Here is an 18685-nt window from a genome sequence, read left to right as displayed (position 1 = left end):
GAATCGCGACCCGCTGAGAAGATCCGGCGAGGAACTCAGTGGGTTTAGGTTAGATTGCATGCACGTCGGTCTCTTTTGAGTTCGACAAGTACGGTTACAAGGATCCCTAAACTTATTCCTACTCCCAGTGTTAGAGCTGAAGGCGTCTAATGCTAAGGTTATTGAATCTGATGAATCCGTAAAGACGTGTCTAGGGCTTCGACGATAATTGGCTCCTACGTGATCTCTCGATCAGTCGCCAAGCAGCTGTCCTTGAACTGTTAGGCCTCCTTTGGAGGTGATCGCGCAATTAGCGAACCCACCCATATTTGTTGATTTGATTCCGTATATCGTTCCGTATATACCAAGATTAAAATTCAGAAAAAATCTAGCTTTTAACCCGATTCAGGAAATTATAACATCGCCGTCTATTACGCATGGATTTGAACTATTTGGTTTTAACAAAAAGGTTTGTCTTAGGAATTTATGCATCAGTTTGTCAGTTACGAACAAATAGGTAGGTAATTTTATTCATTTAATACTAATCAATATTTTAATATTCATAATCTAGGAGGCTTTTAACCTATTGCAAAATGGTCTAAGAACTCTTACTTGAAACGTGTGATTAAACGCATGATATTTCAAAAGTTTTAATTGATTTTATACGTAGAAGTAAGGATTTAAACAATTTAAAGCCATACTTTTAACTTTTCGTCTGTGTAAGCGTACGTGTGTGCATATTTTGTTGACAAATAATTTATTATCGCACCATGAATTTGACGTAACCATTGAATCAATTTCTCCTCGATTCTTAGTCCACTGAAATGTGATATGAAAAGTTAAAGTTCCTGAATAGCGTAATTTAATTAATTAATTGACAAATCCTCTACGTGCATGCAAACTTCCTGTGGTAAATTCTGAATTTAAAATTTTCTCCCATCGGATGCACGATGACAGTTTGAATGAAAGTGTCAATAAGTAAAGTTTTTGGTGAAATATCGACTTGAAATTATTTTGAAACAGTGGCTTAATTCGAAGAATGCTTAATCTTTCATCCGACACTCCTAAACGCTGATAATAATCCGTGGTAAGTTTATTCAAAATAATTCTATGGGTGTTGTGTGAGAAAATTTATCCTTATTTAATTTCAGCTTATTTCTAGGGTAATTTCTTATTGGTCAGTGTTTAGAGAATGTCGGATAAAGATAAAAAGAAGGGTCCAAAGAAAGAGGATGAAGCAAGCTATGGTTTTTTAAAGGATTTTTTAGCCGGTGGAATTTCTGCTGCTATATCGAAAACAGCAGTTGCTCCAATTGAAAGAGTTAAACTTATTTTACAAGTTCAACATGTGTCCAAACAGATATCAGAAGACAAAAGATATAAAGGTAAAAAAATCTGATGTTTTCAATGAAATTACATTTATGCACATAAAAGAAATGCATTGAATTAATTCTTTAATTTAAAATCTATCATTTATCATTTCACAGGCATGGTGGACGCATTTGTCCGAATACCTAAAGAACAAGGTTTTTTGTCTTTCTGGCGAGGAAACTTGGCTAACGTAATACGGTACTTTCCGACACAAGCGCTGAATTTTGCTTTCAAAGACGTGTACAAAGGCATATTTTTAGAGGGAGTAGATAAGAACAAGCAGTTTTGGCGTCATTTTGCTGGAAATTTAGCTTCAGGAGGTGCTGCTGGAGCAACATCGCTATGCTTCGTATATCCGTTGGATTTTGCTAGAACAAGGTAATATAGCTGATGGTGCATATTTTGAAGAATAATGTAGGTCGTCCTGACTAGCGTCGTTGGCTAGTCAGCGCTTGGCAGCGATAGGCAGCGGCTCGGTTCTGTCTTTGGCATTGCTGACGTCCATGAGGGATGGCAACCACTTACCATCAGGTGGGCCGTGTATGCTCATCTGCCTGCTCAGGCAATAAAAAAGAACGTAATGGATTAGACGCCCTGAGAACTAATAATTTTTATAAAGAAATTCGTACTTAATACATGCTCACGAATAAATTCTAAGATCAAGGGATTGTAGTGTTTTGTGAGCCTGCACGAGTAGTTCCCACCACGCTTTGGTTATTTCTGCCACGAAGCTGTAATGCGTTCTGGTATGAAGGGTGGGGCGGCCGTTATAGCTGTGCAATTCATACTTAGACCTCATGTACCAAGCTGGATGACTGCATTCACATAGTCTAGTCTTAGGGTCCCGGTAGCCACTTAATATCAAATGGGTCGTGAGTCCAGTCATCCATCTATGTAAAAAAAGCAAATGCATCTATGCAACTATCTGTGGCGAAATGTGCCAATCCAAATATAGACTGCTCTCAGTTTATTGGATATATTATGGGCAACCAATTCAACCCTTCCAGTTTTTTTTTCCTACCTTTGCTATGGATAGAGGCTTTTTCAGCGTCACCCTAACGTGTAGGTGAGCTCACGGGGCTCAAACCGGAGTGATGCTAACGCTGGTCCTAGCAAGAGCAGTGCTTCGCAGAATCTACCACCGGATCGGAAAAGCGACCCACTGAGAAGATCCGGCGAGAAACTCAGTGGGCTGTGTCTATGGGCTAATTCGCTCGTCGAGCCAATTAACCCATAGACAAACTTAGCACTAATATTATTAATTTCAAAAATCACAATAAAATGTCATTATACAAATAACGAACAGTTAAGTTCTATTAGGGAACGTACCCATACTACGTGACCAAGTTTTTTTGTTTTTTTTTTTTTTCGACCTCTCCCTCCCCTCGGTGATCACTCGTAGTATATGCTAAGACCCCCCTCTCCCTCTTTAGTTTTCACGTAGTAATTCATTATTATGATTTTTAATCGTTTCACACGCAAAAAAAAAAAAAAAATTGGTTTATACTCGTCTTTATTGCATACTAGCGACCCGCCCTCGCTTCGCTTCGGAAACATTAAAACACACATGAAACCAAAAAAAATTAAATATTTTTTTTTTTTTAAAAAGTAGCCTATGTTCATCAGGGACAATGTCGGCTTCTAATGGAAAAAGAATTTTTCAAATCGGTCCAGTAGTTTCGGAGCCTATTCGAAACAAACAAACAAACAAATCTTTCCTCTTTATAATATTAGTATAGAAGACTGCATACACACTTAAATTACTAGTGAATTATGTAGTGTGAGTTTACAAAGCGCTAAACACTGCGCGCTATATTCGAATATAGGTCGAAAAATTATGGATGAAAATTATTAAAAGGATGCGTCTTTCTTTAGAAAGGGCAGAATGCGGAGTTGGAAATGAAACCGGCTAAATAGGGTTGACAGTATTTTATTCGTCTTAAGTAATAATTTGAGTGTGTTTAACGCGTTACAGATTAGCAGCTGACGTGGGAAAGGGCAAGGACAAGGAATTTACAGGGCTGGTGAACTGTCTGATCAAGACACTCAAGTCCGACGGTCCTATGGGGCTTTATCGAGGCTTCGTAGTGTCCGTTCAGGGCATCATCATCTACCGCGCCACATACTTCGGATGCTTTGATACGGCGCGCGACATGTTACCCGATCCTAAGAATACATCGCTTCTTATTACTTGGATGATTGCTCAGGTCAGTTCTAGTTGCGAATTAGTTGAAAAGCATTGCAGGGGTATTAAGAAATAGCTTCCGATGTAGCTTGGTGGTGGTAGGTCTTCTTGTGGAGTTTACTGGTGGTAGGACCTCTTGTGAGTCCGCACGGGTAGATACCACCACCCTACCTATTTCTGCCGAGAAGCAGTAATGCGTTTCGGTTTGAAGGGCGGGGCAGCCGTTGTATACTGAGACCTTAGAACTTATATCTCAAAATGGGTGGCGCATTTACATTGTAAATGTCTATGGGCTCCAGTAACCACCTAACAGCAGTTGGGCTGTGAGCTCGTCCACTACGACTATGGAATATTACCGTTGAATTCAATGATATTTTGTTTACATATTAAATTATAGGCCTACCTAATATAATAGGTCATTAAGGTCATCATAATGGCTAGTTTATTTTGTGTTGAACAGACTGTAACTACAGTGGCCGGTATTGCGTCGTATCCCTTGGACACTGTCCGTCGTCGAATGATGATGCAGTCCGGACGACCACTCAATGAGCGCCAGTACAAGAGCACAGCGCATTGTTGGGCGACCATCCTAAAAACGGAGGGAGCCGGTGCTTTCTTTAAGGGCGCCTTCTCGAATGTCCTGAGAGGCACGGGAGGAGCGTTTGTGCTTGTCTTGTATGATGAAATAAAAAAAGTATTATAGATTTTATTACGGTTTCTATTTTTATAAAAAAAAATACAGCCAATATCCCATTTAGTTCTATCTATCGACTAATTCTATCGACCTAGCCATTCCTGCTTGTGTAGTAGGATGTGGGTGCGGATAATTAGCTGCAGTGGATGTACCTTTATCAAGTCGTGAAAAAACTTGCTGTTAAGCTAACTAGTTGGGAAAAGTATGTAATCTCTCGAAAATAAAACTGATTGAAATCTTATGCCTTTTTCTGCGCCCCTGACAACTTGTCTTCAAAATTTCATGGTCGGTTGAGTAGTAGTCAGACGTGATACCGTAACAAAAAAAAGCAATAGAAAAAATCAGCTCACTATCGGAATACTATCGACTAGGTTTATTTTAGTTGCCTTTGTAGGGAGACGAGCATTCGGCCCATCTGATGGTGAATGGTTACCGTCGCCTATGGACGTCGGCAATGCCAGGGCAGAGCCAAGCTGCCTACTGTTTAATACTCTCCACAAGCCTCGTCTTTAAGTTATTTTCTATACTTGTACTTTTGTTAATAGATTTTCTAAAATAAACAGTATTGATCTATTTTAAAACAAAAAGTATTTTCATGTAAGCAAACATTTTATTGAGGATTGTTTTGTGACATTCGTGAATTTATTTGATATCACACAGCAACGCTACTCCTCTGAGGGTCCAGTGTCGCGGATTACTATCGGTTTCAAAATCTATGGACCCGACATATTTGGCGTCAGTTCTCTGAGGCTTTCTGTATATAGGACATTCGTAGAGTCTAGGATCTTTTCCGGCAGTCGTGTTGATCGCGAATATATAGATTACTGGCATCTGTTCGTATAGAACTTTGGGTTTAGACTCGATCAGTTTCCCAGATTTTCGGTCCAGCGAGGCGCCTGCAATTATACACATAGTTAAATACATATCCAGTGGTAAAGTCTGTTCATATGTTTCTTTCTTAGCGCTGCTCTACGATATTATCTACCTTCAACAGTTCCTTTAATTTATAGAAACGTCTTTTTCATCTGTCCCAAAACAATGAAACAACCACAAGCGAATATGTTTGCAATGCTTATTTAAATATGTATGGCAAAAATCGTACTAGTTGCTTAAGTCTTTCGTCGCCACCTTTTCAATTGGCCTCGAACTTGAATATTGCAATAGTGAACTTGATCTTATCGATCAGACAAGTTCAGGACTATTCTCGTCAAATTGCTATTTTAAGAAATAATATCGCGCGAGGAGGTTATCGCTGGTTATGAGAACTGTGGCACGATAGAAATTGAGTCAGTTGCGACTGTTAACCTTATTAACGGGTCTGCCGAACCACAACTATAAAGCTACGTTGTGATACATATTGTTCTATACTTGTATTTTTATTGCTTTAATTAGCAATTAATCCATACTTCTATACTAATATATAAATCTACAGTGGTTTTTACGGATGTTTTTTTTATTTATTTTTTATTGCCCTTATAGGCAGACGATCATACGGCCCACCTGATGGTGAGTGGTTACCGTCGCCCATGGACTTCAGCAATACCAGGGGCAGAGCCAAGCCGCTGCCTACCGCAACCGTTATAACCACTGAACCATGCATCCCATTGACTTGAAACTTGGCATCTATGTAGAAAATATATGTAGTTAATGGATAGTCTAATATTTATATGAGTGTTGGACTCTAATAATAATGACAATGAATAATAATGTTAATTTTAAGCGGGCGAGTACGGCTAGTTTATTATATAGGTAGTTTGATTTTGATACTTCACCGAATAATTACGTTTTCATTTTGTAGTAGGTATGTAGGTTTTTACTGGTGGTAGGACCTTCTGTGAGTCCGCACGGGTAGGTACCACCACCCCGCCTATTTCTGCCGTGAAGCAGTAATGCGTTTCGGTTTGAAGGGTGGGGCAGCCGTTGTGACTATACTGAGACCTTAGAACTATATCTCAAGGTGTGTGGCGCATTTACGTTGTAGATGTCTATGGGCTCCAGTAACCACTTAACATCAGGTGGGCTGTGAGCTCGTCCACAGAGATAAGCAATAAAAAAAAAAAAAAACTTGTATGTTTATATATTACAATAAAGTTTCAACATTTACCTTCTAGAAACAGACCGTAGACGTAGACGCCTTCTGCTGGCCCTTCATGTACATCTTCTTTATTTAATTTGGTTATGTGGTTCTGAAGCACGACAGAGTCTAAAGCCCAACCTTTGTGGCTTCGTGTTACTTCCTGGGAAAGCGTATTTGAGATCATACACTTATGGTAATATTCCTACTTCTATTATCAGCCCACATACATCTATTGGTGGATTTAGTATACCACCAAGGCTCGCTATATCGACCGATCTTGCGCTGTCCGCATTTAGCGAGTTCCAGAGACCTGCCACAACTCGTAGGTGCACCTTACGGGAGGCTTACCCACGTTATGACAGTACGCTACCTAATAATTCTTATAATAAGACGTTATCTATATATTAATACGTGAAGCAAAAGCTTTGTACCACTTTTACGAAAAATGCGCGAACGCAGAAGTATGAAATTTCACGCGCTTAAAGAGATAATTTAGAGGAGTGCAGATGTTTATATTTCTTTTATTATGCACAAAAAAAATACAGTAAATCAATAAAAAAAAATTACACACACTACCATATATTTGACACACACGCTTATATCCTCTTTTGTTTATCGTTTAAGTCTGTGGTCAAATAGATTATAGTTACCTATAGCCTTGTAGTAGTAGCCTTGGCGATATCTGTGATCATAAAAGAATAGTCCTTGACAAGAGACCTTAACAATGTTCAAACTTATAATTTAAATCAATAATTATAGTCGAATTTCGACTACTTGGCGGCCACTAGTTCTAATAATAAGAGGTATAAGTTTAAAAATTAAAATATTATTTACTAGTATAAAAGGTGGGTAGTGTAAATATGCTGAGAGAATTATTGAAAGATTGAAAATAATTTTCTGTTTGAAATTAGGCTAGACGTAGACTAGATTTACTTTTTGAGGAAAAGTATTATTATTAAATGACAATTACCTGTCTCATAGCGGTGAGGAAGCCTTGAGGGTTAAAGAAGCCGGTCATCCAGAAAGCGTTTGGTCGTCCATTCTTCAGCCAAATGCGGTATTGTTGTTCCCGTTCCAACAGCTCGGTATACCAGAAACCAAGAGTAGCCGATTCCCATGAAACCTTAACAAAGGAGTCGCTTGGAAGACAAAGAATAGTTAGTCGCTCTAATAAAATAGCCTAATCGAAATACACGTGATATAGAGCGACAGTGGTAGCGTAGTCTATATTTATAAAAGTTGATATTAATACCCTACTGCCGATGCTTAAAATAACACTGGCTAGGTATTAGTTAAATAGGGAAATAGATGAACTGAATATAGCAACGAAATAATCGGGGGTTAATCGTCGTGGCCTAAAGGATAAGACGTTCGGTGCATTCGTATGTAGCGATGCAACGATGTTCCAATCCCGCAGGCGGTACAATTTTTTCTAATGAAATACGTACTTAACAAAAGTTCACGATTAACTTCCATTGTGAAGGAATGGCATCGTGTAATAAAATCAAACCCGCAAAAATTATAATTTGCGTAATTACTGGTGGTACCTCTTGTGAATCCGCGCGGTGGGTACCACCACCCTGCCTATTTCTGCCGTGAAGCAGTAATGCGTTTCGGACTGAAGGGTAGGACAGCTGTTGTAACTATATTTGAACTTATATTCTTATCGAACTTATATCTCAAGGTGGGTGGCGCATTTGCGTTGTAAATGTTTATGGGCTCCAGTAACCACTTAACACCAGGATGGCTGTGAGCTCGTCCATACAGCTAAGCATGGAGTAACTAAATATTTACGAAGGCGTACTTTCTGATCAAAAACCAAATTATCTGTATTTGTTCAAGTCCTCAAACAATTTCAATATATAAATATGAATTTGTTTAGTAGCTATCGACGAGCTTCACTATTATATTCACTATTATATCAGTAAAATATTTTGGAAATAATTTTCTTGAAAACGAAACAACAGCATAAATGTAATGAATCCTGAATTCAATCTAAATCTTTAAGTATTCATGATTATGGTCGAATTTCTCTGAAGCGTTTGTGTTTCTAACCTTTAACCAATTTTGAGGGATCCTCGCATCGTACATCGCGTCAAGGGATTCACGTAACCCTTGACTCATGATTATGGTGCCGTCTATGGCTAGCTTCAAGTCACAGAGTGTGGAGTGAACAGTCTTGATGACGCGTTGAATTCTATCGATCTCCTGTCTAAAACATCATGCGCGTTTAATTGTGTTGTAAACGAACTGATAATGTGTATAAGTATTAAAAACTTTTTTAAACTCACCTCAAAAAAATATTCATCGGAAGAAACGCGCCCATTTTTTGTAATGATTCGCGCACTTCGAATGACACATACTGTTTTGGTAGTTTCTCAAGCATGTCTTCAGCCAAACGGTACACAATACTTTCCCTGGTTTCACCACCCTGACTGCCTCCTTCTTTTGGTTGAACGTTCAATATTGTATCGAGAATATCTTTAGCGCTATTGATTTGATAAGTAATATCAGCGTTGCCGTGTAAGCCGAATACTTCCGGAGTGTCCGTCAATGGTAATTGATTTATATAATCGACGTATCCGTGTAAGTTCCTTGTTTGCGGGACTTTGTAGCCTTTGTAGAATTCAAAACCTGGTCGTAGTAGAACATCGCAAAACCATACGTTTGTGAAGGTAGTAAGTAAACGTTTATCAAAATCGTCTGTCACTCTCCCGCCGTACTGCACCTCACCGAGCATGTAACATATCGTGGGCCATGATATCCCTTTCTTAGGGTCGATTTCATCTAAATGGTTCTGAATAAATTGAACACTTGCAGCGTAGTCTGCTTGGTTGAATTCGTAAGGAATGTTCCACCCTAAAGGTCCGAATTTTCTTCTTTCCTGTACTATCGTGTGCAAAAATGCTACAGCATATAAAAGCGGTGGCCACTGCGATAAGGAGGAGTAGTCTAAAGTATCTTGAGTTATATTCTGGTATGTTCTTTTCATACTGGCTCTTATCCCTTGAGGCGGTTCATTTGTGAATTTAATGGCCATCTGTAGCAGACCAATCGGAAATTCTGTATGTACTTCTGTTGTTAGCCATAATCTGAATGATTCTTGAATGTGTTCGGTTTCGATCAGAGCATCCATGGCCTCGACACAGAAAGGCAATGATAAGTGAATGTTTTGTAGTAGAACCCATCCTCCTTCGTTCATAGAATCCGAGATCATTTTTCTAGCAACAATTTCTTGACCTTGACCCATCGATACTGCTTTTAAAACTGAAACGGAAAAAGACATATTAAAAATCCCTGATTAATTAATGAGATTTTATTGTTACTACTTACTTATTTCTTTCGATTTTGCTAGTGAAGCAATTTGAGTGGAGGGGTCAGAGCCGATTGAAAGAATACAAATCAAAGGCGTCCTCGGTTCTGATTCTTCCCATGTTGTTTCCAAGTTTAAAATCCGTCCTTCTCCATATTCCGGACCCAACGAATCTAAACAATATCAATATAAATAACGATTTAGTTTACATTAATTAACATTTTAAATTCTAGAAAATGAATTAATTTGTATTTTGTATTTATTGTCATGATGATAAGACTGTTTACAGACCCACAATGTATTTTCGAGCTTGCGATAAAGTTCGATCTGGACTCCAGGATCTAATGAGCAGGAGTTTTCGGAAAACATCGAGGCTGTCGTTGTATCCACTTGGAATTACTTCTTCCTCTGGCTTGGCTTTTTCGTACCACACTCTCCATTCTTTCTCATTTGTCGAAATCTGTAAGCGGTTCGATTCTAAATATCTTCGACGTTGTCTCGATATAATAGAAACTTCATGAATTTTGTGTTTGAGGGTGGGTAATGCTTTTATAATGTGATATATCTCTGGGTAGTGATATAGTCTGCTCATAAAAATCAAGTCAAGTTGAACAATAAATTGAGAAAAATAAGCAATATCATACCTTGGATAGAACGTCCGAAAATGTCTTCAGTTTACTAATTTCAACCAAATTCAGCCACGTTATATCCAATATCCACCTGAATGGCTTAGGAGTAACAGCGTTCAAATCTAAAGACGCTCCGCCTTTGATGAATGCCATAAATTCGTCGTGCGATATCAATTCACGCTGGTAATCAATCTTCATTGCCAACATTAATGTGAACAAAGCCTTGTGTCGCTCATATAAACTACGTAATGTGAATGCCCAAACCTCATGAGTCAAATATTTCAATATAATATTGATACGTTCCTCTGTAATATTACTCTTTGTAGATTTGGTGATAGAATTGTCGAATATAGTAAGAAATTGTTTCAGTGAATTTTGGTACATTAAATTGACATTGCTCATTTCTACAATTAAGAAGTAAAGAATGGATCCACGGGCGGCCACTGCTCTAAATTCTTCTCTGGCTTTAATTATTTTCTTTTCTGTTACTTCAGCGACTTTCAACTTTTCGTTTACTTCTTCGGCTGTTGTTTTGGTTATCTGTAATACTTGAATCAAAGCTTCATCATCGACTAGGGAGCCTTCAGAAGAAGTTAAACGACAAAGCAAATTGCTTTCTAGCTCTTTCATACTTCTTTGGTTCTTCATAACAGATTCGAATAGAGCCACCCTTTCTTCTTCAAGATCAGATTTTTCCATGAGAATAACTCTTCCTAGTAGTTGGTCTTCCAAGCCTTGCATTGTAACTGTGAAGTCGATAATTGAAGTTTTAGCACTTATTTCAGGTGAGTATGCTGGATTAGGTAATTTTGTTGTAATGTACAGCATGAATCCAGGCATCACATCACATTCTTTGTCACCTACAATGACTTTTTCTATCGAACCGGACTTTATAAAGTTTTTTTCCAAAACATTATCAATGACTGGGTCTAATTCCACACCAACGTCTTCTATGAGCAGAGGTCTGCCGAGTGATAGGCTATCTTCCAAATGAGTCCTAAAATATTTATGATTCAACGATGTGATTTGTAATTCATTTGAGCCTTCTTTGTTTTTAATCCAATTTTTGCCTTGACTTTGAGGATCTACTAGTAAAGGATAAGAACTAGATTTAGTGACAATCAAAGCGTTTTGTACCGATAAATCATCGTTAGGAAGTCCTTGTAGCGTCCATTCTGATATGGTTGCATTTTCCACTAACATATTTGTAATGTTCAAATCATGCGTGACGGGTATTTGTTTGCTTTTCAGTATTCCCATCCATGTGTTAAGAAGACTATTCCTGAATTCCTGGTTATATGGTCCACAGTAAGATAAGAATCCCGTTGCAAGAACTACATCTCCGACTAATCTTCCCAATTGCTCTTTGAAATCTTTGCTCTGCTGTGTCCATCTAATTTTCTCACCGCCGAGACCATTTATAAGGGCCGTAGCAGCCGTCATTTTTCTTAAACAAACGTTAGCAGCATCTGTCAGTTGTTGCTTCTCCGATACGGCCGATTCATATTGTTCTTTCACCTTCCTTAGGGACATCTCCCGTTCTTCTAATTGTCTTTCTGCTGATGCTAAATCATCCATAGCTACCTATAATGATATACATCAAGTAAGTTTTTTTGTTGTATTCTTAAATAAGATACAAAATAAAATTAACCTAGGATTTATTTTTAATTTAACAACATACCTTCAATCTTGCTTCTTGAAGCATGAGGTTTGCTTTTAATGGTAATACTTCTTTATTAACACTATGAAAGAAAGCCATGGCTTTAGTCCAAGAAAGTAAGCCAGCAACATCACCGCAAACACGTTTCGCTGTATCCATATTGTAATCTTCCATCTCGAAATATGGTACAAGATGTTCAACCATCTCATTATTTATAATATCTTTGGGATAGTTTTGAAGTTGTAACAAAAATGTCGTACTCGCCATCATCTGTTAATTACAAGAAAATTCATTTAATCACAAATCTTACATTGCGTGCATTGTTATCTCAATTGTACCTTCAAAGATTCAGCCCAGGATGGTTTCGGACAAGGTGCTGCAGTATCAGAAATAACTGGATGCAATCGCCTTTGAAATAAAATTAAAACGCAGTCCATGATACGCATGATCAAATGTGGCGGTCGACCGAGTTTCCTGACTGTAGCTATATGAGCTGGCTTAATGGTGTTCAATGCAGCTTCAGCTTCTTCTAGAGCTGGTTTTGCTGCCTCTAATTTTAGTTCAGCTTTTTCTTTTTCTTCAGCGATATATGCCACTAAAGCTTCAGCCTTTTCTTTAACAATCTGTACTTGATTTTTAACAATTTCTGCTTGCATAGCTCTTTCTGTTACTTCGGTCAAAACACGATCTGCTTTTTCAGACGCCAAAGCCAAATCTTGTTCCATCACGGCTAAATCCTTTTTCAAAACCTCCACAGAAATCGATGCTTCCCTTAATTTTTCTAAACCTGTGTCCATTCGTAAGGCACCGTCACCTAATTCTTTCTGTTTCATTTGATAGATCGTTTTGTATCCACCGATGAAGCTCAAGTACGATTTTGGAGTGACGTGAGATGATCTGCGGAATCTTTGGAAGTATTCTACGGACACATTTGAGACGACATCTTGAATAGTACCCAAGACTGTAACGAGTTCCTTTTTGACTTCTTTGGTGCATTCTATTTCGAATTCAGCAAGAAAATGGTCAGCTACAGAAACAAGGGCATCTTTCGGCCAAGGTTGAAACCAGTCAATCGTGCATCCAGATATTAATGCAGGAAAACGAAGGGCGCGATACCTGAAGGCTTCGCTCACCTAAAGATAATAGAGTAAACAAAACTTACCTAAGGAATTATATACTTCAAACGCTGGTAATCTTATTTTTCTATACTAAACAAATAAATAATCATGGAGATGAAACTTTAGAACGTGATTTTTTTATAATCACTTCACATATTAAAGTTAGTTTCTTATATTATCAATTCAAAAGTTAACTTACTGGCGAAAAGCATAGTACAACATGAAGATTCTGACAGGTTCTATTCAGGAAGTACTCCATAACGAGTTCGTTGGTGAGTGATCGTTTCTGATTTTCTCTCTTCATTATAGGAGTAAGTTCAGATATAATTTCTTGTTGCTCATCTTTGGTAAATAAATTAGAAATAACACCAGATGAAAGAATATTATTTAAATATTCCAGAAAACCTTCTTCTTTGATATCTAAATCTGTGAAGATAAATGTTGTTCCTTTGCCTTGAACACCACATGATCTGAAATATTATGAATTTTAGACAACATTTTCTTATTGAATTTTGAAATCATAATTTTTTTCGCAAATTTACCTGTAGAGTAGTTTTAAATCTTCCAAAAAGTTGCCAACATTATAGGATCTGGTTAAAGCAATTTGAAAGGATCTGTATCCAGCAATGAATGTTGATAACTTAGTCAAAGACTGTTTACCAGATCCTCCTACTCCAACGAGCATAACGTTTCCTCTGGGATGCCTTATAACTCTAGATATTTTGACTAGATGAAACATAGCGTCTGGAAAAAATACCAAGTCCATACCAGACCCTCGCACCATTTCATTGAATTGCGACAAGAACATTTCAAGTCGTTCTCTTAGTTCATTATAATCAAAAACAGGTTCGTAAACCTTCGGAAGTTCCATATCTGCATCTTCACCTTCTTCCCCGGTTGGCTCTGGAGCATCTCTACAAGAAAATATTCCTTTGATGACTGAATTTTTAAATATCAATTAAGATTGCATATATTTATAATTTAAAGTATAAACAAATTACATGAAAGCTAAGTAAGTTGTAAAGTAATTAATGGAAACTTTTATATAATGATTCAGTCGGTAAATAGATTGTTTTAAAGAATCACCTCATAAAATCAACAAAAACGGGTTCTCGTTCCATCATTTTTCGGTATTCCATACCCAGAATCTCTTCAGCAACTCCGTACAAGGCCTTATTGAACCAATCTTTGTCTGACTGATGCGTAAATCTGTCCGAGAAAACTCGGGAGCATTCGTGTTTCCACAGTAACATGAGACATTTTTCAGATTCGATAACTGTCGGCAACGTACCCACCATACCTTGCCACACTCTCGATAAGTCTCTCAAAGAAAATACATAGTGAAATTTCGCTGGCGTAGGTAATAAATTTTGTCTTGTTCGCATCCAAAGTTCTCTTGTTAGTGGAATAATTTTCTTAATCAAAGACCGAACTTCCATCGCAAAACCACGTTTGGCGTTGTAGTGACCTTCACCAATCACTTTGAAAATCTTATCTATTGACTCGTTATTTGGCAAAGGGCAGTTAAATATGGCAAATTGTCGTTTTAACCTCGATGGTATATCGTTTCTACCGCCACCTGCAGTTTAATCACATAAAATAATTAACAAAAAACAAAGATTAGATAACATTAAAAATATTATTAAAATGCCACAGACCCGGTTGTCCCATTGCTCCTAAGAATTGAATATCTACTATAGTAGTAAAATCGCCTGGTTTCTCCAAACTATAGAATCCTCCCATGCTCATAGTTTGTCTAACTATTTCATTGGTAATTTGATCGCCCCATTCATTAATTTGCGGTAAATTTATGTCATCAATAAAAACCAACATTTTTTTTCCACCCGGGGGACCGAATGTCATTCCACTACGTTTTTCTACATAACTTTCAATTGTTTTTTGGAATTGGTACGGACTCGTAGCTGAAGAGAAATTGAAGGACCGACCCATAAACTGTTCAGGGTTCGCGTTTTTCATATACGCTTTCATCATAACCGTTTTTGCAGATCCTTGTTCGCCCAATAATAGAACTGCTTTTCCCTGTTTGGCTATACAGTGAATGAGATAATTAATTCGAACGTTATCAACTATAGGAACGAGAATCGTTGAATAATCTGGTGTTGCAGTATCTGGGTATTGGTAATTCATCACTAAATCATCCCAAAGTTCCCATTTACCAGGTTGTTTGACGTAAAAATCGAAAACCACAAAAGGTTTATTGTTCGGATGTTTTGGAAGTTCGAGTATTTCACGGAAGTTACTTTTCAAGTATCCATCAAATTTGATTCTGTCGTTCGTTTCGAAAAGGGATCCAAAACCCCAAATTAAAACGAAAACATAAATTTTATGTAAATGTTCAGGCGTGAACAAAACAATTTCTTCGGTCTTTTCTTTTTCTTCATCGTCCTCAATGTCTCCGTTTACAGATTTGCTAGCCGAAGTTTCCTCTGTTTCAACAATTTGTGGCGGTACTAGACCTTCGAGGAGATTAAGCATTTGTAAAATGATATTGCTCTGCAATACTCGCATACTGAAATTTAGATTCTGAGTGCACCAAGTATACACAATAGGGAAAGTTTGTTCGAAAAGAGAACAGAAAACTTCTGCTTCTCTAGTCGAACGTGTCATCAACCAGGCGCGGAAAACTGTGAACGAAACATATCCATGTGGTTACTTACGAAGCCACGTAATAAAAAAAACCATCAGAAATACTATTATACCTGGATCCCAATCCAGTCCGGATGAGCTCATGTACACCATTCCATTTCTAGATACAGTGGCTGGTGAAGCGTTGTCTATGTTTTCAGGTTCAAATAACACTTTCGAAGTAGGGGACATAGTGAGACGATCTCCGTTGGCCAATGTCAAAGTTTTATTATCATCTAGCACAGAGTTCAAATTTTCTATCCAAATGCTGTCCACAGGGCCATCCAATACCAACCAGATATTCTCTCCAGTTTTAATTTTGAGAGTTTTCCTCCATAGGGCGGAAAATATTCCATCGGTCCAATCATTGGTTGCAACGTCGAGGCGACCAAACATTTGCGCTGCCGTAATTGCTTTTGGGTTCATCCGCATCTCTCTACAAATAGGTTTCTTATAACTTAATATGTAATTTTAGGTTTGTTGATTGTAAGAAATTAATTTAAAGTTACAAACCTATGTGGATTTTCGATTTCTGATAGTGCGCTCATGAGAGTGTGGATACACGTAGTTTTCCCGGCTCCGGGTGGACCCAATGTCATTATTCCATGACGTACACGCTGTGTCTCGTATAGCTAAGAATTAAAATTTATAGTATTTAAAACGAAAGCATCTTCGAATTATTTATTGACAAAAATTACTTTTACCGACCGACAATAATTACCTGTATTATTTTCAAAATCCATGGTGGATGGTTTATCAAACCAGACAAATCCACCTGTTTCTTTATTGCTTCTTCTAATTCTATATAAGTAGTCTTTTCTAACATCTGATTCGGGAAAAGGTCGGCCACTAAAGATATGAACAGGGGCTCATCTTCGTCTATCAACTTGGACAGATTCATGTCTCTGAGCACTCTCATGACAATTGTACTTTCATTATCCTTCGAGTTTACTCGTTTGACTGCGCCTAAAGTACGTAGAACCGATAGAATGTTCCGGAGGCCGAAATCGTAATGGACCTACGCAAGAAGAGATGCAGTAAAATTTTTGGTAAATAAGATCGCAAACTTAGCGATCTTTTGAAGAGATTGGAATTTTTTCGTTGTTAATTTTGAAGTCGTCGTGGCCTAAAGGATAAGACGTCAAGTGCATTCGTATCGAGCGATGCAACGGTGTTCGAATCACGCAGGCGGGTACCAATATTTGCATTGAAATACGTGCTTAACAAATGTTCACGATTGACTTCCATGGTGAAGGAATAACATCGTGTAATAAAAATCAAACCCGCAAAATTATAATTTGCGTAATTACTGGTGGTAGGACCTCATTTGAGTCCGCACTGGTAGGTACTACCACCCCGCCTATTTCCGCCGTGAAGCAGTAATGCGTTTCGGTTCGAAGGGTGGACTAGCCGTTGTAACTATACTGAGCCCTTAGAACTTATATCTCGAGGTGGATGGCGCATTTACGTTGAAGATGTTTATGGGCTCCGGTAACCACTCAACACTAGGTGGACTGTGAGCTCGTCCATCCATCAAAGCAATAAAAAAAAATTATACATAATTTAATATTACTAAATATAAAACAACAACAACAAAAAATGTAGTAAAAATATAGTAATTACAATTGAATTGATTTACAGTAAAACAAAATCTTACTTGTTTTGTTAATTGTTCTTCACACAATTTGTATAGCGTGTAAAACTTTCTGGCAAGAGTAATATTCTCTAAGAAGCCACAAGAGGCTAATTTTACTCTAATGATAATTTGTCTGTCCGGGACCATCATGGCTACAGTGCGAAATTGGATCTTGAGGTTTTCTGGGAGCTCTTTGCGACCGGCGTACCCTGGGTTCTGTTTGTTTTCGAAATGTACTTTTGTGAAATTAATTAAAAATTAAATTAAATTTAAATTACTGCACATGGATTTTATTCGTCTGTTTTATAGTGTCACAATCAAGAAAGCAACTTTTACAACAACCTAAGACAGTTAATTGTTATTAACACCTAGTTACAGCTGACGTAAATTTTATTAGCTCATATGGATATTTGAGTTTGTGTTACATCAAGTGTTGAAGACATGAGCTATTTTATAAGTCTCAGCTGCTTTTGGAATAACGTCTGGCATATCCTTCAAATTCGTGCTTAAAGGCTATTAGCATAGCATTAAGGAAGGAAACCACTCTTCATAGGAATTTAGATCACAATTACACTAACATGAGTATATAATAATAGTTTAGTTTTTAATAACGATTCAAACGATTTCTTCGCTAAATCAGGTATAAAATCAACCAACTCCAATCCGACTATTACAACTAACCATAGTTATGAATATCCCGAATTCGGGACACATGTCTGACGTGTCGCCATCAGTAAATATGAAGGATTTCTTTTTCTCCTTTTTAGCTGCGAGCACCACGGCTACCTGTTGTGCGGCCACTGATAGCACCGGCAGTTCGATGCGATTAAATTCATCAAAACATCCCCAGGAACCGGATTGCGCCAAACCTTTATATATCCGACCGAGGCCTCTGAAATGGAGCAAATTGGAAAATGCCTGTAGGATATACAGCTTTAGGAACACTCGATAGAAGCAATCGAAGAGTGTTCGGCTATGGAAAAGGATTTTATTATAAACAAAAAATGTGTTAGATATCGTATATGATCGAAATTCATTTTATTATTTCAAATTATAATTAATTAATTGGAACCAAAATACAATAGATTAGTATTAGGTAGAAAAATATTCGAACATTGATAGGATGTTATGATAAAACTCTGTAGGTACATATTTGGCTTCGTTAGAATAATTTAATATCATGTGGTGTGTCACAAGCTATAATAATTTTTCCCAGGCGTTCGTGCTCTTAATTTTTTACATATTATTACAATATTTGGATAATTGATCTTTTTTTAATTGCTCTTACAGGCAGACGAGCCACCCATGGACGTCAGCAATGCCAGGGGCAGAGCTAAGTGGCTGGCTACCAAATGATCTAGAAACGGTTAGTAGATT

General features: G+C 37.7%; 2 protein-coding genes across 2 annotated transcripts in view; one reads left to right on the top strand and one right to left on the bottom strand.

Moving 5' to 3' along the window:
* The first annotated feature begins 771 nt into the window (after nucleotides 1-771).
* On the top strand, nucleotides 772-4466 carry LOC114245188 (ADP/ATP translocase). Its single transcript, XM_028177250.2, has 4 exons — nucleotides 772-1364; nucleotides 1467-1728; nucleotides 3326-3557; nucleotides 3996-4466. Exons 1-4 carry the CDS (start codon nucleotides 1172-1174, stop codon nucleotides 4236-4238), a joined length of 930 nt encoding a protein of 309 aa, XP_028033051.2. The 5' UTR covers nucleotides 772-1171; the 3' UTR covers nucleotides 4239-4466.
* A 272-nt stretch (nucleotides 4467-4738) lies between these two features.
* Nucleotides 4739-18685, bottom strand: part of Dhc1 (dynein axonemal heavy chain 1) — a 250612-nt gene continuing 236665 nt past the window's right edge. The window contains 19 exon segments of the mRNA XM_089727553.1: nucleotides 4739-5125; nucleotides 6334-6466; nucleotides 7277-7429; nucleotides 8362-8518; nucleotides 8598-9573; nucleotides 9640-9792; nucleotides 9911-10079; nucleotides 10264-11832; nucleotides 11930-12178; nucleotides 12247-13041; nucleotides 13226-13496; nucleotides 13569-13940; nucleotides 14113-14605; nucleotides 14685-15671; nucleotides 15747-16108; nucleotides 16186-16304; nucleotides 16394-16690; nucleotides 17330-17524; nucleotides 17990-18200. Coding sequence (XP_089583679.1) covers nucleotides 4872-5125; nucleotides 6334-6466; nucleotides 7277-7429; nucleotides 8362-8518; nucleotides 8598-9573; nucleotides 9640-9792; nucleotides 9911-10079; nucleotides 10264-11832; nucleotides 11930-12178; nucleotides 12247-13041; nucleotides 13226-13496; nucleotides 13569-13940; nucleotides 14113-14605; nucleotides 14685-15671; nucleotides 15747-16108; nucleotides 16186-16304; nucleotides 16394-16690; nucleotides 17330-17524; nucleotides 17990-18200 — 7915 coding nt within the window. The 3' untranslated portion in view covers nucleotides 4739-4871.

The sequence above is a fragment of the Bombyx mandarina genome, chromosome 01 (assembly GCF_030267445.1).
Source record: "Bombyx mandarina strain Sakado chromosome 01, ASM3026744v2".
Classification (NCBI taxonomy): domain Eukaryota; kingdom Metazoa; phylum Arthropoda; class Insecta; order Lepidoptera; family Bombycidae; genus Bombyx; species Bombyx mandarina.
Note: the sequence above shows the minus strand (reverse complement) of the source record. Positions and strands in the feature narration are given on the sequence as shown.